The sequence below is a fragment of the Cheilinus undulatus genome, linkage group 20, assembly GCF_018320785.1.
Source record: "Cheilinus undulatus linkage group 20, ASM1832078v1, whole genome shotgun sequence".
Lineage (NCBI taxonomy): Eukaryota > Metazoa > Chordata > Actinopteri > Labriformes > Labridae > Cheilinus > Cheilinus undulatus.
In genome coordinates this window covers 26,815,604-26,839,912 of record NC_054884.1, presented here as the reverse complement: position 1 = coordinate 26,839,912, position 24,309 = coordinate 26,815,604, and the positions used below count along the sequence as shown (strand labels likewise).

The 24,309-nt window shown below is 39.1% G+C and overlaps 1 protein-coding gene across 1 annotated transcript in view; it reads right to left on the bottom strand.

Annotated features, from left to right (window-relative positions):
- The window catches only part of LOC121528620 (A disintegrin and metalloproteinase with thrombospondin motifs 14), a 69,874-nt gene that overhangs the window by 28,168 nt on the left and 17,397 nt on the right, over nt 1-24,309 (bottom strand). The window contains exons 3-6 of the mRNA XM_041816134.1: nt 19,663-19,819; nt 14,948-15,144; nt 4,606-4,689; nt 523-770 (exon numbers count right to left, since the gene is read on the bottom strand). Coding sequence (XP_041672068.1) covers nt 523-770; nt 4,606-4,689; nt 14,948-15,144; nt 19,663-19,819 — 686 coding nt within the window. The remainder of the gene's footprint in view (nt 1-522; nt 771-4,605; nt 4,690-14,947; nt 15,145-19,662; nt 19,820-24,309) is intronic.

Sequence of the window (24,309 nt, the reverse complement as noted above, 5' to 3'; positions counted from 1 at the left end):
CAAAACAACGGCAGCTATGGCAACATCTGGAGGTGTGACAAGCAAACCAGGTAGCCTCGGGTTGTCCTCTAAACATGACACTTAAGCTTAAAAAGTTAAAAATACACTCAGTCATTGAACTTGGGCACAGGGGATGTTTGTTCACAGTTTATCTGGTGTTTAGGCTGCTCACTTCAAATTTTGTTTTGAAGGGCTGAAAAGAAAAAATACAGCATTAGGCAAACTTAAACACTCATAGAACATGTATGGTACAAAACTCCTCTTAAAGACAGCATACATGTGATATTAGGAATAAGGAGTTATCTTAAAAACATTTATTAAGCTATCCCCTTTCTGATTTTTGTCTACATGCCAAAAACCTCCTTCAACAATATCAGTTGTTTCATATCCAGGGTGGCATCAATGTCAAGTCAGCAAGGTTTTGGAAAGCTACACAGGAATTTTTTTTTCCTCTGAAGTCCCAGACTTTGTAAGGGGACCTCAGCTGCAGCCTCCTCTTTTAAAGTTTCCAATCCACCTTACCTGGGCAAGACTTGAAGCCAACCCCTTTGTGAATGGAAGTAGATATCAGCACTCACTCTGCACAGTCCTCGATCGAGATAAAATACAGTACCTTGCATACCTGCGGGACCAAAATCTTGCCTTGTGAGGAAGATGGCGTGGTCGTGGTACTCGTTGTGGTCGGGGTCGCGACGCTGCTGCGTGTTGGCCCATCGGCACACCTGCTCCAGGCTGCGGGATGGGTTGCCACGCTCGATCAGACTTATAGACTGCATTAAAAAAACAAAACAAAAAAAAAGACACAAGATGCAACAAGTTTTATTACTCATACTGTGAAATCAATCAATCTTTTATAAACTCAAGAAATCATCTCATCTGGTAAATTACAGAAGAAATTCAAAAGAGAATGCAAAGCAACTGAAAAACAGAGATTGATAAAAGGAAATTAAAATCATCAGACTGGGAGTATATACTTAACAGAGTCTAAACAGTTATGTAAAAAAAAAATGCTGTTAAAGACCCAAATCCTAAAATGCTGGGACATTGTGGAACAGGTCATTTGAACAGAACAAGACATAGTTTAATTTTACTGGTGCAGCTCTTTAGATAACAGTCTGGTGTTACCAGTGTTTAAAGTACTTTGAATATTATCTAAATGCTTTAATTAATTTAATTGTAATTGTAGCAATGAGTACATAGTGTAGTAAAATAAAGATGTAGTAGATTATAAAAATGAAAGATTTGATTTGAAGACCATTAAAATATACAGTCTGAGTCAGAGTTAGATGAGACAAACTGTGTGTAAGCATTGATAGCCTATTCAGTTCAAGAGGAGTTTGTTTAAACATTTCTGAATAGATCTGAATGCTTTGCAATTATGACTTGTATAAATGGCATAATATCCACCCATGTGTTTTTTTTTTCAAAATTAAAAAAGTGTAAAATCTCGTCTCGTCTTGTGAGATAAAAGTCTCGATCTACCCCTAGTATTTAATGTTAATCTTATTTTTTTTTTTAGGTTTATTTTGGGCTTTTTATGCCTTCATTTGATAGAGGAGGACAGTAGATAGAGTTGGAAACAGGGACTAGAGAGTTGGGAGAGACATGTGGGAAAAGGCCACAAGCCAGATTCGAACCCGAGCCGCCCACATACATGGGGCGCGCCTTTAACCACTAGGCCACCTGCGTCCCTAATGCTAATCTTTTGATGATATTATACACTATAGATGGTGAAATCTTCAAATTCCTTGCAATTGCATACTGAGGAAAAAATGCTCATTAACTCATGCTGTCAATCAAATTGAAAACCTTTCAAAGCTCATCATGTTACTGTCACCCATTAACCATTAACCCAGTCATCTGTGGGATGTCCCAGGTATTTTTGAGCATTTCAGTGCTTTTCCAGTTTTTTCTTGCCCATTTAAAACCTTTCAAAAAATGTTAAATGACAGTTCTAACATCTTAAATGCAAGATTTAGTATCAGCAAAACAAAAAAGTGGAGTATCATGAACATACAGATGTGCCCATGGAAGAGAAGTGCCAAAATTATTAATGTAAGGAGAAAAATTCAAGCAGGCCTAAAATTGAACCCTGCAGAACACCTTTAGTTACAAAAAAATATAGAAAAGTAATTCCCCTTTCAAAAGAATGATGGCTGTGATTCATAGCTTTAATGGCAAAGGCAATGACCCAAGGTCTCAAATGCTTCTGACATTAAAAAAAAAAAAAAGTGCTAGCTTCATTGTTGAATCAGGTTTGCTATTTTATCACTCCTACATTATATAAAGTACCATTTATCTGACACCTGTGAATGTTGGAGGGAAAGCCAGCACCCATTTGCTGGAGATACCCAAGGATACATTTGAAAAGATTGTGCAATTACACAACTCAATCTTGGAGAGCGCCTCCTTTGACTTTAATATCACTTTATCAAGGTGATCTGCCAGGGGAAATTACAGGATGTTCCAGATACCTGCAGCAATCATTCACAGTAGCAGCAAAAAAGACGATCCACAAGAAAATGATTACAGACAGATCCTCGAGTAGTCTCTTCAGTGATTTCAAATGGATGAGATGAAAGGACTGACTTTCTTACTGGAACTGAGAAATGATTTGTACATTACAAGACGGTAAAAATGAAAACTATGTTTTAATAAATAACCTGTTTGGTGGTGTGCCTCACACATCCAACCTTCAACTGCCCTTTACTGAACCTCCCCTTTACTGTCTGATTACCATACAAATTATGAAATGATGAGCAAACCCCCCTGTGTGCAGCTCAGGATATAACCTGTAAATTGAACATGATTAGTCTTTTCAAAAATAATTCCCATCCACATATGCTACTGTAACATGCTATAAAGAACATGCCATGTCAGCAGTAATTTATCCATAAACATAAACACCTTACATTTGAACAACATGTTTGAACAACTCTTAGAGTTAATAAAATCAAAACAGAGGAGTTATGAAAAATCTACGGTCCATAAGAAAAAGCAACTGATGCCTCATTTTTATTCAGAAACCAGGTTGTAGTTAACATTATAATATGAGACCTAAAGGGCATTCATTTGCTTTTGAGCCTACCTCAGGTGGACACTCAAGGAGCTGCAGTTTTTTTCACTTCAACTTTGAAAACACTGGAGCTTGCTGCTTAAAAAAATCCCCCATCCAATTCAAAAACTAAACTCATTCTGGGTTTAAACAATGTTATTATCTAAAAAACATCATTGCTCTCACAGAGAGTGCTTCAAAGAAAGACAAATTAAAGCCTTCAAAGGAGCCTCCAGGACATTGTCTATCTTTCCTGCTATGATACGCTCATCATGTCTGAGGTCATCTAACTCCTTCTTTGTCAACAGCTGCTTTTGCAACTAGAGATAAAATAATCCAGTTTCTAAGTAACAAGAGGCTTTTATGCAAATTAAAAGGTGTTGAAGAAGAGATGGACGTGCACACCCAACACTACATATCATTATAAGCCTACACTAGGTTATAGCTTATTTAGTGCTATTTATAATATGTGACACAAGAGCAAACCAGACAGTGCAGACAGTGTTAAGGTGCAGTGATCTAGTACTTTTACAAACACAGGAAAAAAGTCAACAGTTGAAACTTTGCAGTAGCTATCAGAAAAATGGTCACCAAACTTAGCTTGGTCCTAAAGGGGCTGGCATGGCTTCATGTCTTTAGCTTGCACCTCTTTGAAAATCAAATACTTTGGCCTTGGGGCAAAATCTGTATCCATCAAGTAAATGTCAGCCTGAGTGATGGGGGTTTATCCTATTGCATAGCAAAGCAACCCTGCACAGAAAGAGTCTTTACCTCTTTTTCTCTGATAACCACTCTACAGTCACAGAGTCAAGGCCTTTACACACCAAACGTGATTTTTTTCGTGCGAATAATTCACATGAAATATTTATTTTTTGAACATGTAGCAAGTTAATGCAAGCTTCCACACCAACTACGGCAGATATTTTTCCGAACCGTGGTCGATTTTTTTCAAAGTTTCGCTTCGAGCACACATCTGACCGGTCAAAACACTCGCCGGTCCCGAGTTTTAGAGCAGACAGGGAAGCAAAAACATCTTCCTCATCAACACCAAATTATGTTTTTCCTCTTCTCATATCTGTCTGTAGTCAGTGCTTGTGTTTTTGCCTCACGTAGCCTGATAGAGAGGGAGACAGGCAGCAGGCTGCCCCACATGTCCATGCGAACGTAAAAGCACTTCTCGCACAGCTGGAGCTGTTTCTAAACTAACGGGACTTTAGTTCATGAAATATTAACAGCACAGTCTCCTCTGACCTCAGACATACGGCTAATAAATGCTCCAGATCAATCAGCTCACTGGAATGTTTCTGAATGAAACTGTGAAACAAAACTGCGCCGACCTCCTGACCACTGTTCCCTCTAAGGGGGTTTATTGCATAATTGCGCACTGCTCTCCAACCTCTCTGCGCAGAGGAGAAAAAAGTTGTGCACTCAAGTATCCCCAACAAGTTTTCATATTTTTTTCTCATGTGCACTGTGATCTGAACTTTTCTCCTGTTTAAAGCTCTTTTCTGACCATGGCCCATACGTGCATCTGAACACAGAACACTCACCTGTCTGTACCCAACCATTATCATGCGCACTAGGACAATGTTGATGTTGGTCCCCAGTGATTCATCATGGTAGATTTCATCAACCTGAAAGGAAATGAGCAGACATTTTTACTATAGATTCAGCGATGGTGATAGAGAAGGCAATACAGTATGCAACGTAAACTTGATGCAAGGCATGTTTTTCCCTTAAGAGGAAACTGTGTTATTCAAAAGCAGGGAAGGAAAAGAAGAATAAAATTGGCTTTTAAGGCTGGTGGCACAGCTTTGCCTTATTTGATGAAAAAGGTACTTGAAGGTTTGTCGCCTGGAAGTAAACAGCCTTCATCCTTTCTTTCTTCAGACTCCAGCTCAATCAAAAAGTAACTTAACAAGAAGCAAAGTGTCCATCAAGTTGATGGACTATTGCCACAGCATCTGCTCATTAAACATGTGGGACTTTGTTTTTTTTTTAATCCTTTTCAAGTAGCGTGAAACAATGATCTTAAGATTCTGGAAACCATTCAATATAGCCAGCATTTGTTGTGTAATGGCAAAAAAGGCTGACCCAGGCATAAACTGACTGCTGTATGGCTTTTTGATAATGCTTGTTTGTGGATGATGAACCAAAGGCTAAACTGAAATCCCAAGTCCAATGTTTTCACGAGGGTTTTATTTTCATGAAATTGTTGCAATATGTCTCCACTCCTCTGAGACATCATACAAACCTTCACACTCATTCTTTTGTTGATACATAAAGTAATAAGGGTTAAATGTCTGGGGTTGTTTTTGTAAATAAGTGAGTCGTGTAACTGGGACATGTTGGTAATACGTAGTTATTAATGTGACAAACAAAGTTGTTTGGTAACCATGGAGAAGCTGTGCTCCACAATAATGCACGTGACATCTGAACATGGACCATGTGTTTTCAAACAGGCATCTTACGGCACGTGGGCTGACATGCATGTGACTGATTCATACATTTTGACTTTGTGTCATGTTGCAAGTTTGAAAACAATTTCCTGCAACATCTCAGCACATTCTAAAATTATCTTCTTTTCAATGCTTTATTTCCTCTATGCTGCAGCAACTAACTGAAAATTCTTAGAATCAGAGACTGAAAGCAGCTCGAAATGTCAAAAGACTTAGACTGTGGGAAGATTTATTGTATATATGCGGTGGTGTCACTGTGAGTATACCCACATGTACACAGAGGGAAGAGCTAAAGCATAAGTCAGACTGCATAATTTTTTTCGCCTGTTACGGTGTTCACTATGACCACCAGACTCTTTTATCATGCCTTGAAGTATGTGTTAGAGTTAGACAAGACAGTCTGGCTGCAGATCCTTCATCTCAGACACCGTATATCTCAGGATGGAAATACACGCTAAAACTTTTGAAATCAAATCAGATTAAACTTCTGTTTAGGGTTGGGGTAAAGGTAAGGATACCAAAAGTTAAATGTTAAACATGACCTGCAAAAAACTGATTACAAGACCTTTAATAAAGCAGAGTAAACAATCTGCTAACAGGAAAAAAGCCAATCCTCCATGCAAACATTCTAACGCAGCTAATCTAGCTAAAGCTAATGAAGCTATGTTAGCTACATAGGTTTCATAAGCTACAAATGCAACAAAATTATGTAGCTAGAGTAGCTAATGTAGCTAAAGCTAAGCTCACAAAGTAGCTACATAAATACTTATCTAACTTATCTACATAGCTAAGTTAGCTTTAGCTCTGTTTGCTAAAACTCATGTTGCTATAGTTAACTTATGTATAGATAACAGAACTACGTAGCTTAGTTACAGCAGCTATGTGACTTTCAAAGCTTACAGCTATGCAAACTACATCCACATTTTATCTATGTAGCTACATTAGCTTCAGCCTTGTTTGCTTAAGCTCACATTGCTAATGCTCATTTAGCTACACTGGATTAAGTAATAGCGTAAATAAGGTAGCTAGCATACTTATGTTAGCTTTCAGTAAAGCTAACAAAGCTAAAACGAGCCACAGTTCATCAAACTATTTTTAAAATGGGCGTATACATAATTTAATACTTGATTAGACCCCTGACCTTTTTCTCGATCTTATTAACGAAATGTTGCTTGGTCTGTAATGTTTAGAGTATTGTTATTAGGGATGCACCGATCCACTTTTTTTCTGTTCCGATCCGATTCCGATAAATATGTGCTGATACCGATACTGATTTTGATATATATATATATATATATATATATATATATATATATATATTAACAATTATTATTTTTGTTGGTATAATGTTTGAGGTTACATGAAGCTGTAGTAAACCACCCAGCTCCTCTTATTAAAAAGCAAAAAAAAAAAAAAAATACAAAAATGAATTGAATTTAAATGTATTCCAAACAAATTTATTTGAACTACTAGTAAACATTGATTTACTAGTCAGTTAAACTAATTACCTATCATTTTTTTATGAACATGCTTGAAATCCCTGTCTATAGTGTGCTTTTAAACTGTAAAGGACCCCCCGCCACTAGAGACCGCTGTAGCTTCAGTTAATGGCCGCAGCCTTCCTCTCTGACCCTTCACCTGATGTCAACAATCAGTAGCTTGTTGGTAGCTAACGGTGACGGCCGTTACCAACAGTTTTCCAAAGGAGTAAATGGAAATAGGGTTGTATGTGGGCTGTCAAGGGTTAGGCTCACGTATGACTACTCATCCGAAGTGAAAAGAGGCCACATATCAAAGCACGATATTAATCTGCAAAGAGGAACGAGGGCGCTAGCGGTGCTAGCTTTCAATGCTAGCGCCGCCCGTTATCAGGCTAATGTCACACCCACTCTTCTTTGTGTTCTCTCATCTTTAGACTAGTTTTTACCCTTCTAAATATAGATTTAAGTTTAATCTACTAGGTAATTATACTGCTAAGAACATCCATAACTAATACTAGCTCAGTTACACACAGACTGTCTCGCGTTGGACTGCGGTGCATTCATGGTCTACCACAAACTGTAAGATGGATTTGGATCGGTCACTTGGATCGGCGCCGTCAGTCAGATATCCAATCTATTAATTACATCGATATCGGACCCGATACCGATATTGGTTCAGATCGGTCCCATCCCTAATTGTTATTTCATGAATGCAACTGCCAGGCTTTGTACACAAAAAGGATGAATTTGAAGAATAATCTATAAATGGAAATATAGTATGCTGTACCAGCAAATTATGGCACTTCATGTCTGAGATACAGTGCCGTGAAAAAGCATTTGCCCCCTTTCTGATTCCTGAGTTTTGAAAACCCTCCAATATGGCTGAGTTAAAACAATTCTGCGAAGAAAAGTAGGCAAAAGTTCCTCCACAGTGATGAGTAAAACTCATCACCACATATTGCAAATGCTTGATTTCAGTCATTGCTGCCAAGACGCAAGACGAAGACAAGACTAAGACATGATCTTTGGCATTAAAAACTCTGACTTCTTTTTGTATGGGATACTTAAACAGGACTTAAATATTTGAGCTGAACTATTTCTCTGCTGTGCCTGTAAGGTATGTCAGCATTTTTATCAGTGTATTTTATATTAATGGAAGTATTGAGAGTGTATTAATATGAATGATTTCAGTTGTGTTATTGTCAAAAATTAACTAATCAGTAAGTAGTACAAAGAGAACACATTTGACTTAACTTTTGACATTATTATTTTGGAAAAATAATAAAGAAAGAAAGAAAGAAAGAAAAAAGTCAGAATTCTGACCATTTCTTTCCCCCCTCTCTTTCTCCACTTTTTAGAAAATGTGTGCTGAAACAAGCCATTGTCTGATTTTCCCCTCATGATGCCATGTGGGGAGTTTGGGTCATGGTCAGGGGTGGAGTCAAACAACTCAGTAACATTTAAAGTCACAGACACAGAAACTGCGCATTCTGAGCAGGGCTGAAACGGAGGGGTTTTTAGAAATGCAAAAAATACAATACAGGAGTGTTTTTTAGAAGCAAACTTTACAGTCATGTTTTGGGGACCTATGAGGCTGATATAAACCTGTCTAACAAGGGTAAAAATGTCACCTTTAAATGAAAGATTTGCATAAAAAAGGAACACAAGTTTTTAATAGACAGTGACTAAAACATCAGAAAGGTTTAATGGTGTCATGAGGAGAATTTTGAATTTTGTTCCCTTTCCACTTATTTCCCTCTAAGTTTCCACAACCCCATTAAATCCCCAAAACTTTAGGTTGATCCATTCATTTTAAAATTCTCTAAACTTTTGCCTGGTAAATCTGCAGCAAACTTATCAGGATCATAAACAACTGAAAAAGTATTGAAGAATCAGTGCCCTCTCATGATGTTGATGCAGCTGTCTTGAAACACTTTGAAGGTCTGGCTTTGAAAGAAGTTCTGCTTATTTCTCACAACAAAAGCTCCAAATAGCTCCAGAAATGATTCTGTGTTTTAGAATGCTTGAGAAATCAAAAAGCCACTGTGACTCATTTAATTTTTATTTCCTTTCATCGACTTGCTGACGCTCACTAAACACACACTCTTTCAACGAAGGTCATCCATTCTTTGGTGTTGTTGAACACTGATCAATCAGAGCAGCCTAGAGGGGAAGGCAGAGTTTTTTGTGGGAATGCAGAAGAGTTAGTAAACAGGTGTACCAGCAGAAGATATTTTTTATCTGCCAAATATCAATGCCCATGTGAGAAGGTTTCGCTTTCATTTGTGTAGGTTGTGGTGCCACAGTGGACACAGAAGCCTATGCTGACCTGGTCCTGTGCATGTTTGAGTACTTTTTGACAAAAAAAAATATATATATATCCCTGTTTCCTATCAATGATTCATGTATTAAGAATCTCTGCTGTTGAAAAGGAGTCAGAGCATTTTGGGGTTCAGTGTCTTGCCCAAGCAAACGTGGATATCTGCCTGCAGGAGCTCAGGATCCAACCCCTCAACCTTCTGGTTAAGCCACTGACCCACAGCCAACAGTGAACAACAGAAATAGAAAGGTAGGAATACAATTTAGGGGCTGTTCATTCAAAAACACCCAAGGAATAAATAATTGTATGCTTCGGTGTTCTGCAGTGTGCGAGACGTCTGTTTGTTCTTTGTCAGTCCTTTTCTCGGCTCAGCTCCTGCCCACCTAGGTTTGGATGTGGTGTAGACTGTTTTCCTACTTTTCCCTACCATTCAACAACACCCACCTACTTTCCGGTGACTCTGGTTCTGGAAGTTATATTCACCACACAAATCCCCCATTTGCAAAATCCTTCGCACAACACTTTTAATGCTTGAACCAAGCTAACCTGCTACCTGCATACTTGTGTAACCCACTTTATCCATTGTTTAAGATAGGTTTTCATTCTTTTAAACCATGCACAGTGCTTAACAGAGACCATCCAGCATCATGAAGTGCTTTAATGTGGACTTTTGAACAGGAATGAGGAATTTCAAACTGAATTCACCTTTTTATACCCAAATTTGAGCCGGCTCACTGGGCTTCTCTGAGAAGTCAGAAATAAATCAAGCATAACATTCAACCACTAAAACGTATTTTTCTGTTCAGGAATGCAAGTAAATAACTATAATTTGACATATTAATCAAGAAATAATGCTGTGTTTTACTATTTTTTCTGTTTTTTTGTAAATCAGTAAATTTGAAAATTCATGGATAACAATAATAATGATATTTTAGCATTAAAAATATCATTACGGTTGAAGAGCTTCCACATATTGGTGTATTAACCATTGCAGAAACTTAAAAAATGATTTTGGTTTTTCCAATTTTTACCAATGCTGTTAATTTAGGGCAGCTGTGGCATAAACCTTACTTTGGTTGGTGGTCTAATAAATTTGTTGAGCACTGTATGTATCTTATTTTCCACACTTATTAGGGCTCGAGCACTGACGAAGGGTCGGAGAGGACCCTATTGTTTTTCTACCTCTCACCTCTTCGAGGTCTGCTTTGGGGGCCTTAAAATGTCTCAAAACTCCACAAACTTTCCCCAAAATTGTCCCCCTGTGGAAATAGCCGGGGGGGGGGGGGGGTCGTCATCCACTTGAACATACAGGAACTGAACTACAGATGCAAAAATGCCAAAATTTAGCTTTTTTTTTTGGCCTTTTCCACTGACGGACACTTTGCACTCTGCTTGCAGCCCTAGTTTTTATTGTAGTTTTACATTGGCAATTAAAATGTAATTTATCACAGTTTTGCATGTCCACTATATGGACAAAAGTATTTGTCCACACCTGTTAATTGTTTCAATTAGACTGGTTGCCACAGGTGTAAAAAATCAAGCACATTTGCAAACATTCGTGATAGCAAAAGGGTTGTTCTGAAGAGTTCAGCGACTTCAAGCGTGGCACTGTGATGGACCTCAACCCCCATCTAGCACCTTTGGGATGAACTGGAACGGAGATTGCAAGCCAGGGCTTCTCATTCAACATCAGTGCCTGACCTCAAAAATGCTCTACAGACTGAATGGGCACAAATCCTCACAAAAACACTTGTGGAAAGCCTTCCAAGAAGAGTGGAAATTGTGACACAATATTGAAGTACATGTATTTCAATACAGTGTCATGGTCAGGCGTCCAAATACTTTTGTCTGTATAGCGTATAATAGCGCTTAATACCATGGCAGCATGTATTGTCATCAGCAACAGTAGACAGTCATCACTCACAGGCCCAGTAGGCATGTGTAAGGTCACTGGACACCCCACCAATCAGAGGCATTGCTGTGACACCCAAGGATTGTGGGTACTGTAGTTATTTGGCAGAGATTGAGAATAAACCATGTTTTTCCTCAAAAAAGGAGTTGGCACTTTACAAACTTTTCTCTTCTACAGAAGCTTATACCGTTGTTTTACAATCAGGTAGCTCATGGTAGGTCTAACTTGAATATTTCTTTGTTTTTTTTAAGAATTATTTTGGGCTTTTTGTGCATCAGGGACAAGAGAGCAGGGAGAGACATACAGGAAAGGGCCACAGGCCAGATTTGAACCCTGGCTTACGATATACATAAGGCGTGTCTTAAACCACTAGGTCATCTGTACCCCTTACTTGGATATTTCTAACCAAAAAAATAAATGGGAATTTTACTTCCGGAACCACGCTGTTTAGCTCTATTAACTGATAGCATCTCTGAGACCAGACATAACATCATTCAATCATGGGCTTAGTCTTGGAAAATAAGCATGTCCTAGATTGTTACTACCACTTCATCTTTCTATCACATGAAGACACTTCCTTTCTCCTGAGTAGGCAGCCAGATAATTGCTTACAGTTATCTCCGAGAACAATCCCACGCAGGTCAACTGCAGTGCAAGAACCTGCAGGATAGTGACACCCTCTTCTTCCTTCCTTCAGACCAGAGGCATGTCTGTGTCTTTCACTCAGGCTTGTGCTGGTTTTGTCTGTGTGCAGGCTCATAAAAGACACACATTTCAAGAAGATTCACAGCACTTCCCTTTGCCTAAGTGCCTGTGTCACTTTGCTTTCTCTGGCCGCAAAATATGACCATGCAGAACAAAAGCTCTGTCAATGCAGAGAGGCTATCCTGGCTCAAGTCCAAATTTGCTCTGGGACGCAGGGTTACACCCAAGGTATTTAAGCAAATATTCCATTCACAGAAGCCTATTCAGGTCAATAACTGCTGTAAAGAGCACTCAAGTGACCCCAAATTCTCCCAGATTTGTTACGAGCTCAAATTCCTCTAGCGGCCTATACTGACCTATATATGTGTGCTTATGTTGGACATGAGTCAGAAGCTTCTGAAAAATGAGGACAGCATTAAAAAATGGCATCATGAAAGCACTGTGATGGCTTTTGTGAGTGCTGAAGTCACATATTTTTGCTCACATCTTTATTATGAAAGGTTTTGGTGGTTCCTGCAGAGGGATGGGTTAACCCCACATAGGCTGGAGTAATTACAAAGCCAGGAGGAGCACAAATACATACACAGCTGGAACGGGAGTGTTGTGACTGCAAAATGAGAGCAGCAGCTGTGAGCTATAAGGTGCTCCTGCTTTCTGTATGGCATCACATTGACGTGGACCAAAAAAAAAAAAAAAAAAAAATGGTCAAACAACACGGCCTTTGTGCAGCAGGCAGTGCAGCAGTCACCTTGGCTTCACACAGACAGGATGTTCAGTAATCAATCCCTCAGGGAGAGTTTCTCCAGGTGGTACTACACTCACTGCAGCCGCGGACCAGGGATTCAGAGGGATTTGAGTGGGCAGAGCACTTTCAGACACAGCCTGTGGCTTACTCTTGGAACTAAACACTTAAGACCCTCGTATGTTTAAACTTTGCCTCTTGAAGCTGCACATTTCTCTTGTCTGATTCTACTTGAAATTAAGGTTTTTTTTCACATCCACTATAAAGCAACCTCTTCATTCTTACAGTCACTCCTTCTGACAGATCTTAACAACTCATAATTGCTCATTAGAGGGCCCAAGGACGGACGATGACAGCGCCACTATTATAAATCCACCATTTCAGCCTGCCAAAGACATTCAAGAACACATCATAAATGTAATATCCTCATAAATAAACACTTCATTCCATGTAAGAAGAATTTGGCAGCAAAGGTGAGCTTCTGGGGCTCGTTTCCACGCCGGCCCCCACTCAACTTTCTAATTGGTCTAGTGCAGCTAATCAGACCACCATGCACGCTCCAAATGGTAACTGTTACAGAGTGAAACCAGCACCCTGTGAAAATCTGACTTGGGGGATTTGGGTCCGTTAAGCAGATTATGGTGGTAGGAGCTGGTGGAACCCGTAATGAATTAGCTGAGAGTTTCTTTTTTTTCTCCTCTCATCTGGTAATCCATAAACAGCTAGAGACAGCAGGGGTCTGGGGGGCAAGTGTGGCAAGGTTTGTTATGAGAGTGGAGGAGGAAAATATCTCCAAAGGTGGATAAAGCGGAAAAAAAGATCACAGATCTCACAAGAGAGTGGGCTATGTCAAGATGCCACTGGTGTTACTGTTATTATCTGATGTTCAAAACATAATTTGATTTTTAAAAGCCAAACAGCTCATAAGGTTACAACTGAAGACCGCTGGGGTCTGAGTGTAGGTTGGAAAATGTCTACAATGTAAGAAAGAGAAGGGGGAAAAAGCACTTTTACAAAACGTTTTGACATCTTTTGCTAAGATTCATTCATAATGGCAGCTAGAAGTATGGGGTCAATTCTGAGAGTGGACATGGAAGGAAATGTCTTTACAGGTTGATAAAAATCGGGTTATGTGGTATGGAATCAGATGCATTTGCCAAATCTTAAAGGACAACATGTGAATTCCTATTCTTTCCCCTATTTGTCTGAATCTGATGCCAGATCATGCTAGTGTGTTCTATACACCCTGCAAAACCTTGTATTCCTGCTTTCTGCACCGTTGTATTGATCAGACTATTCCTCTCTAAATAACTAGTCTCTGTGCTATGATACAAAAGATTTCCCTTTATGTTTGACAGTGAAATGGCTCTAGACTGGTTGAGATTAGAGGACCCCTTCTCCTTGGGAATAAGGATTCCTACTCCTCTACACCAAGCTCTTGGGATAGTTTCTCTACTAACCATAGTATTTTTTTCTTAATATTAAATATTACCTTGATTTCAGCATAAATCTCACAAATAACCAAGTTCTTGGTTTAAAAATAAACTACGTTTATGCATGTATTTCATAAAAACTGGTATAATATACAATTTGAAATGATGTAAAAATATTTCTTGTTTAATGAAAGGCATCTGGCAACCCTCTCTCAGTGTCTCTCCAAGCCCCATGTTGAGAACCACTGCTATGGAGGGTATTTTTCACTATCTAATGCCATTTAAAACACACTTTTATCACACACAATTAACCAAATGATCCCAAAATCCAGACGGTATTCTGCAAATTAATTGTTATAAACAGCTGCACATATCCCACATGGGAATTAGATCCACAAGCTGCAGCCTGTGAGGAATTTCATGGTAATTTATCCAAGTAATCAAAGCTCACTTGCTATGTTCATAAGCGTGAGAGCATAATTCTGCATGTGCTCCTTGCCATGGGAGCTCACTGTAGCTTTGGCAAGACATCACCATGTCACTGCTGTCTTTTGATGTTCAAAACATAATTTGATCCTTTGAAAGCCAAACAGCTGATACATTTACAGCCAAAGAAAGTTGGCATCTGAGTATAGATGGAAAAAGGTCCACAATGAAAGAAGGAAAAAAGCACCTTTAAATTTTTTGTCATGCTATGCCCAGTAGAAATGTAGAATTGTCAATTTGGATAGTGGGTATGGAGAAAAATGTATTCACAGGTCGATAAAAATAGAAAAATAGAAGCTTCCTCTTACTGAGAAATTTCACAGTAATTATTCCAAGCAATCAAAGCCCACTTACTATGTTCATGAGCGTTAGAACATAATTCTGCACGTGCTCCTTGCCATGGAAGCGCACCACAGAGTCGTCCACAGCCAGCAGCACCTCAATGTTGTAGTCGTCCTTTTTGGCGTGCCTCCTCTTGCGCTCAGACTCCGAAAGTTTGTGTTCGACCAAATCCAGAGATGCAGGGAGGCTTGCAATCCCAAAATCTGCAACTGCAAAGTACAAAACAGTGCATAGGAAATGGACATGTTTACATTTCCTTCTCGTCTTTCAACTAGGGAAGAATATACATCATGCTGAAATTATTTGATGTGCACACTTTTTATATTCCAGTGACCTATTGTCACATTCATCTTTGCTGTGCAATTGTCACATTCTCCATCGCTGTGTGGTGCTTTGGCGACCTCCTGTCATTTTCATCTTTTCTGAAAAGTGCTTTTTTGTACTGTATTCTGTAGAAGCGCTTGCATTTTGACAGCCTATTCTGAAAAGCTTGATTTTCATGTGAACCCCTGTGCTGTGCTAAGTGCTTTTCTTTTGTGAGCACATCAGCTGGAGCTTCCACTGCTCTAACACTGATCATTGTCATGCTCTCATATGTTCCCTGTTGCATATTTCTCCAATCTAGTCAGATCTAGCTGATATTTTGTAAGCTTTTTCCTCACATAACAACATATGTTTTTTCATAACATGGTGATAACAGATATGATAACACCAGACCAATGCTGCTCACTAAAAGCAGTTTATTTTTAGGTCAGCAATTGATCACAATAATAGCTCTATTTGTAGACTGACATACCGAAAAATTAAGTGGTACCAATAAAAAATAGCTGGAGGAGCATTTTGCAACTAATTTTTGTAACTATCTCTCAGAAGCAAAGATGGACAGAGGTTCGCCGATCTGCAAAAATGTTCCTCAGTGTAAAATTGTAAAGACTTTGAACATCCCACCATCTGCAGTGCAAAATATCATCAAAAGATTCTGGAGAATCTGGAGAAATCTGTGTGCACAAGGGACAAGGCCAAAGGTCAATATTTGATGCTCTTGATTTTTGGTCCCTAAGGCGGCATTGCATTAAAAACAGTAATGACTCTGTACTGGAAATCACTGCATGGTTTTAGAAACACTTCTGAAAATCATTGTCCATCAACGCAGTTTGCCGTGCCATTAACAAATGTAAGTTAAAGCTGTATCATGCAAAGAAGAAGCCATATGTGAACTCAATCCAAAAATGCAAAATGGAAAACTGTTCTGTGGTCAGATGGGTTGATTGCATTCTGTTTTGTTTACATTTTACACAATGTCACAACTTTTCTGCAATTGGGGTTGTGTATTTTGGTACTGGCTAAGAAATATTTGTAAATATTAGCATATGGGGTGTTGGCTAAATTCTAGGGCTGGGCAGTTAATCGTAAATTAGATTAAATCGCAATATGGACTGCTGCAATTTACAAATCACAGAAGTTGCAATATTTCTTTAACTTGAAATTTGTCAAAATACCAGTTTAATAAATCAATTTGTTTTGCAGCAGCAGTGATTTTATGCACATTATGCAAACGATTAGTGTCAGTTTTTTAAAAATGGTTTAAAAAAAATCATCTTTTTTTTGTTTTATGTATGTTTTTCTTAATCAAAATGAGTGACATAAAAATGATAATGTCCTTAAAGAAAGCAAATGACATCACATTTGCAACAAAAGCAAAAATAGTAAGCTCCCTCTGTCTAAAACTGATGAAGCCAAGTGTTACTTCACGAAAGTCATACCCCAGCTGCAATCAGCTGGTAGCCAGCCTCACCTCCCCCACCCCAGTTGCCTCCTTTATGGCTTAAATTTTGTTGCACCCATGTTCAGATTCATGCTACTATGGGTTAATTGCTTCAGAAATAATTTCATTGTTTTCAATACACATGGTCTTATTTATGGAATTATCTATTGCTTGAATTTGTCAAAAAAAAAAAAACATAAGATTAACCCAAGAAAAAAATTGCAATTAGATTGTTTTTGCAAATCGTTCAGCCCTACTAAATCCCAGTGACTTGCATCCTTATTCATCACACTTATTTTTAGCCAAGTTCCTGATAAGCCCAGGTAAACGTCATATCCTAATATATGCAGTATGAAAAACTATAAGGCCTACTGTAAGGTCATAATGAGCCAATCCTGCCAATGGGGAAAGCAATATTTAACTTGTTGCTTGTTCCATTTGGAGTTGTGGGGGGTTTAAGCGAATTCCAACTGTAACTGCAGGAAAGACAAGTTCCACCTTGCACTGGATGCCAGTCAGCCACAGAGCTGATATAGAGTCAAACAACCAGGCACACTCACTTTCCCACCTATGGCCAATCTTAGAGCCACGACTTAACCTAAAGGGCATGTCTTTGGACTGTGGGAGGAAGCCAGACTGCCTGGAGAGCTCCATTAGACCAATGCATGCACAGGGAGAACACGCAAACTCTGCAAAGAAAACTCCTGTCAAACTAGGAACCTTGTTCTTTAAGACGGCAGCACTGACTACTGCATCACCATGCAGCCCTGAATACATTTACTAATTAATTGAGATAAATCTCTTTACAAGACACTCATAAAGGACATTTTTCTCCTTATATCAAGCAGTGCAGACCTTATCTTCTGCTTTTTGTATCTTAAATAACCAGTTTATCTAAAATTGTCGGGTGAATATGGCTAAAAAAAAAGGTGCTACAGGACATTTTTTGAGAAATTAGTCTAATATACTTGCCTAGATTTGGGTTTTACTGTGTAGACATCAATGCAGATGAATGCTGATGAAGGTATTAGTACTGGAGTAACTACTTTCATCCTCATGATCTCCAGTCATAACACTCCCTTTAAAGTAGTAAATCTTTGGACTGAAGAATCCCAAGGGAGTCATACAGACTCCAAACAACATTCAATCATTTCATTAAGCCCTCCAGCTGTTTCCTGTGTGAAATTCTTCTCTTGTTAAGGTTGACATCTCTGTGGCTGTGAGAACTGAAACGCTCACTAGGAGACATAACTCACAAATTTGGATATAACAGGAGCAGCAGAAAGTGTGAGATGAAATATCCGTCAAGAAAAGATGTCAGATGTAAAAAGAGGTGTGAGGCATGTGCCCAGAAAAGTTACTGAGAGCATCCTTGTTATGAGGGGTGAAAAACCGCAAAGGGACAAAATAAAATACATTCTCAGATAGAGGATTTCAATGCCAAGACAGTCCATTCAGAGAATTACAGTTATTTATATTCTGCTTATAGATTTTAAAAGCACTTACAGTATTGCTCGCCTTAAATGCTTTAGACTTTCTGTGCCACAATTAGTTAAAATTCCCTATGTGCAAATAATAGTAATAAACGAATAAAGAGGAAATGATGCATCTTTTCGACTTTTGCTATTTATGTTGGGATCAAAGAATGTAATATTAAAAAAACAGTTGTAAGCAGTCAATTTGATAGCAATATTTATTTGCGTAACCTGGTGCAGGCGTTGTGCTCCGAAAAGCGTCCTGGTAATCACATGCCCATCGCTGAGGAGTTCAAGCTTCCTGGAATGATATACGGGAACACAAACGCCCGCACCAAGTTAGGACACATTCACACTAGGCAGTCTGCACTGTGCCTGGATACGTTTGAGCCTCAAAGTCCAGCACATTTGACCAGCATGAGTACACTCTTCCGTGCTTGGACGCTGCATGCTTCCCTGGCTCTGGCAAAGACGGACAAGGTGGATCAAAGCATGGCACGGATGCAAATGAAGGAGCACAAGTGTGGGAACGTGACTTAACTTGGTGCCGGTGTTTGTGTTCCGTTTATTATTCCAGGAAGCGTGAACTCCTCAGCGATTGGCATGTGATTCTCAGGATGCTTTTCTGCACAGCACAACACCTGCACCAGGTTATGCAAATCAATACTGAAGTCATACTAATTGCTTACGTCTGTTTTTTCATATTACATTCTCTGATCCCAACATAAATAGCAAAAGTCAAATAGATGCATCATTTCCTGTTTACTTGATTTAGCTTCAGAAATGAAAACAAGAAAAAGAACAATTTTTTCATTATTTGTTATTCAATTATCAATCAAATATTAAATGAACGAATGATACACAGATTTACATCTGTCATACATGCTTCTGTGTTGAGCTAATCAGATCTCATCTAAGCAGGAATTTTCCACTGAAATAACTCAGGAATAATAGTCTAAATTTGAATACAACAGCTACCTTATTCAAAATGGGACAAGCTCTGCTTGGTTGCATCGGCATATAAGACACAATCCACTTTAAAGGTGTATCCAATAAGCCTTCTGATAGATGTGACAGGAAACAAAGGAAAAATTGGCATCTGAAAGCAAAGACAACTCTGAACTTGTTCATTTAAATATTTTTTATCTGCATTGATGTGAGGAACATGTAAGTAATGATTAGTGTACAAAACATGAAAAGCGACTAGTGCTCAAATGGACCACTTCAGTTCAGTTAGCGCATACATTTATGAAGTTGCTTGGATGGTTTTTCTGTCATTCTCTTTGCTTAGTACTTGACTCTGCTTCATGCAATAGAGACCTGAAATCAGTTTTCCATCTCATATACCTTCCTGCTCTGAACCTCCACTTAAACATCTGCCCTAACTCACATGTGAACACCCACACCCTCACTCGCAGTCCAAACACACTCAAACACAGACTCCGCTTTTTGTTTCCACTGACGTCAAGCCACAACTCCTCGCCTACCTTCATTGTGGAGGTCCTCCCTCCGCTGGCCCGACTCCCGCTTGATGGCCGACCTGCGGTAGACCACATGGACACGCCCCTTCACTTCCACATCCTGCTGGCCCTTCTCGAGGGGCTCGATGAAAAACTCCCCATTATCAGTCCGGATCAGACCTGCCTGGAAAAAAAGAGGGATTTAATTAGTGTACCCCTCCTCCTTCAAAGGGTGGTAATCCCACTGGAGGCAGTAATTATAGTGTGCCTGATCAATTGGAAGATTTTTGAGAAGGGTCAGGTATGGAGAGTGACGCAGGTAGACACAATTTAGGGCCCTTTAATTGTTTAACAAAGATTTATTGGATGTCCACATCATTTTCCCCAGACAATAATGATGAGAGGCATTTTTTGCCTGACATTTTGAAGTAAATCTCTGATAGATTTTTAAAAATCATTTTTCAAATTCTCAGCAGGCACATAACCACTCTGCACTTTTCAAACAAAGTGTTTAAATGAACTTTTTGCTCCTGAAGTATAACAGAACTGTGACTTATTACACTCCGTCTCTCAAGGTTGGAGGCTTAATTCTCAGACACATGTTGATATATCCTTAGGCAAGACAATACTGCTCCCACTGCTGCTGTGAGAATAAACAGGGTATGTTTTTTTACTGACGGACACTACATAGCAGAAAAGTGGTTAAAAGCCAAAGTCTATTAACCATTTTCACTTCAGTGAGACCTTACATGAGTCCCATTTCCCCAAGAGTGCTGCCAGAAATGGCTGCTATTATTCAAAAATAACAACACAACCAGGGGTCTATCATTAGGCCCATGATGGGTAGGTACTTCATCTGTACTTATTCGTTCTTTATCAGTAATGACTCACAGGAAACTGTTTCCTTCAACTTGGTTAGAAGAAAATTTCTCTCCATTATTCACAGTAAACCGCGTTGACATCTCCCTTGCAATACCTCTACAATGACTGCACTAATATTGCCCTTATAGTTGTGTTTCACAGTCCACAATGATTCACTAAACAGTTAACAACAATATTACAGTTAAATCTGGTTTCCACCTTTTGTGGCGTAAGGATTCAAATATTCGCATTTAAATTATCAAAATATTATGAAAGATAACAAACTAACTCTGTTCCATCCAATCCTAAATTGTGGAGCTAGACATACTGCAGTCTTGTTGATTTGTTAAAGGCGTCATCACTTCCTGTGCTGTAATGCCAGGCCATAAAACTACAATTGCCATCTACCTAAACCCCTGCCCGACACGTAATGGTGAAGTGGACTATGGAAATGCAAAATAGACAAATATACCAAACATTAACAACATGAACTGAACCAAACTGGACATCTCGATGGACATTAGGGATGCACAATATTGGATTTTTGCTGATATCTGATATGAAGATACCAAACCATTTATTGCCAAATGTATAAACAGTTTTACTTGGCAGAGAAGGCTCTGCTCAAAAGATGTTCCCAGGGCTAGCCAAGCAGCATGCTTTGACTTTCCAGGGAGTGCATAGCTAGAAACCGCCTATACGTACATAGAGACATTTATGACAATTCATTTTGAAGAGAATGAAATTAGTTCAGAAGCAATTAATCCATAGTAGTATGAAACTGAATATGAAGGTGCTATAAAGGAGGAGGCTGGGGTGGAGGAGGTGAAGCTTTGCCAGCAGCAGCAGTGTGGTGCATTAGCATTGATGTAAGCAGGGAAGTGAGAAGGGCATTATATCAAATGGACCGCTGTGTTGAGAGAAAGAGCTGTGATTGGCTGTGGAAGCTGGTAGGCGATATTTGAGATCAGCCAGCCATCGTGGCTGGTTGTCCATGTCAAAAGGTTCAGCTCGGACCATACGGTGTCATCTGAATGAGATTAAGTGCTATGGCAGGAGGCCGAGGAGAACCCCACTGTTGACAAGGAAACATAAAAAAGCCAGACTGGAGTTTGCAAAAATGTACCTGAGTAAGCCTCAATCCTTCTGAGAGAACATTTTGTGGACAGATGAGACTAAGGTAGAGCTTTTTGGAAAAGCACGTCATTCTACTGTTTACAGAAAATGGAATGAGGCCTACAAAGAAAAGAACACAGTACCTACAGTCAAACGTGGTGGAGGTTCAAAGATGTTTTGGGGTTGTTTTGCTGCCGATGTGTGCAAGGAATCATGAAACCTGGAGACTATCAAAAGATTTTGGGCCACAATGTAGGGCCTAATATCAGAAAGCTGGGTCTGTGTCAGAGGTCATGGGTGTTCCAGCAGGACAATGACCTGAAACATACCTCAAAAAGCACCAGAAATGGTTGGAGATAAAAGCACTGGAGAGTTCTGAAGTGGCCAGCAAAAAGTCTGGATCTAACTCCCATTGAACACCTATAGAGAGATCTCAAAATTGCTGTTGCAAGAAGGCACCCTTCAAATCTGAGAGACCTGAGTGTTTCAACATTCCAGTTGAGAGGTGTAAGCAGCTCATTGATGGTTATAGGATGATTGGTTTCAGTTATTTTTTCCCAAGGGTGTGCAACCAAACCCTCACTGAGTTGAGGGAGCCAACAATTTTGTCTGGCCCATTTTTTAAGTTTTGTGTAAAATTATGTCAATTTTGGCTTTTTTCTTCTACTGTTTTGTGTTGTTCCAATGCACATAAACAAAACAAAAAAAGTTATACAAAAAACATTTGTAATGGCAACAATTTCTGGGAGAAATGGTGTATTTTCTGGAAAAATGCTACTAGCCAATGCCAATGTCTGCCAATAGCAACATTTAACTTTTTAAGCTAATATCTGCCAATATTAAGCCAATAATACTATGCATCTCAATTGGAAACACACACTTTAATTGTAGCAAACTGGTAACACTGTATGGCAACCACTATTTTTCTACTTTAACTGAAGGAATAAAATTGCGTCTTTAAATAAAGAGACCCTGTATTCTTTTAACAAAAGGCTCCTAAGTGTTTAATTAGTATTAAAGTTAGGGATGCACACAGAGACAGCTAATTTTTGGGTATCAATTTAGCTGGATAAGATTTACAACTTAGTTCAATTAAGTATCTTTTTGCCAAAGCTGTCCTCCGGCACTTGGCTGAATATAAGCATGAGAAGCTTAGCATTTAGGGTGTCGTCGGAGCAGATATTACAGTGTGGTAATATTTTGAACTAGAAAATGGAAAAAAGTTGTATGTAGCCTGTTGGGGGTTAAATTCATTAGTAAGCACTCAACATAAGCAATGATAGATTTACCACATAAAGTATAAAATAAATCTGCCAAAAGGAACAAAAACTGGCAGAGCTAGCTGCTAACTTTAGCCATGCTCTATGCAGTGTACCATCCTCACATCATGCAAGATAAATACATGTGAATGGGGAAATAGGCACCTGGGAACATCCTTAATTCAGATTTTTAGACTCTCCCAGTGAGGACTGCCTGCCCCCATATGCAGAATATGCCCTATGGCCTCAAGTAGATACAAGTGTTCTGTTTTTCCACTTACCAGGCAGCTGTCTATGCTACACGACAAACATTACAAAGGTAATGAAAATCCAGCCTTTCCCACAGTGGGACATCAGTCCCAGGTATATTAATGGTCTTTTTTTTTTAATAAATCAGGCTAATCTGGAGAACCAGGAGAATTCCTGGTGGGCCAGGATGGTTCTACTGCAGGGAAAGCCGGAGTACAGCGACAGTAAAAAGATCATCAAGGTTGCACTCATGAGGAATGGGCATGAGCACTCATTGTTCGAGCAGCGACTCCAATCACATCTGCATCTTTCTATAACAAAGATCTCCGAGTGACAGCCAGGCTGGTCAGGGGGTCCGCCCATGCCCATCTGACTGATGCAAACTGATTAAATTAACAGTCATGTTTTGAAAATGAAGGAAGGCCATACATTGGTGTTAACACATGATAAAAAATACTGTACTGGATATAGTATTACACATTTTTTCAAATAATCAGAGTGTATGTAAAAATTAAAAATGTTTATTCTACAGCTGTAAAATGCAATAAAACTTAATGGTTCTCAGTCAGATAATAGGTGGACTGCTACATGGGTGTGGAAAAATGCTTGGAAAATGTGTGTACCTCTGGTGCTCTTTATTGTGGGGATCCAACTTGAAGTCACTGAAGAGATCTGAGTCTCCTCAGAGGAATTATTGATATCAAAAAAGCCAAGCCTTTATTTCGTCAAGGCGAAGGACTCATGAGTCTGTGGCCCTGATGAAATAAGGGCTTTTTTATTAGCAATCCTTCTGAGTGACTCCGAACCTTCATATTTCCTTTGAGGCATTTTTGATTTATTGTGACCATTAAATCAATGTTACTAGGTAAATTTAGCGGTAGCAATTTATCGTGACTGCATATTTGCGTACTTTGTACATTTATAAATTGACATTGCATTGCAGTGATTTCTTAGGAGTACTGAGAAGTAAGTGCACCTGATAACGAGCACAAAAAAACTTCTATTTAAGGCCTCACTTGGGCCAGGACCAGCCTTGCCCCTAGTCCTCTATTCTAAAATACCTCAATTTCAATTTACAGCATATACACATAACCCTTCTCATCACTTAAAATGTGCCCTTTAATGGTCAGTGTGTAAAACTGGGAATAATAGGGACATTTCACAGTCAGATTCTCAACTGCAAGGCTCA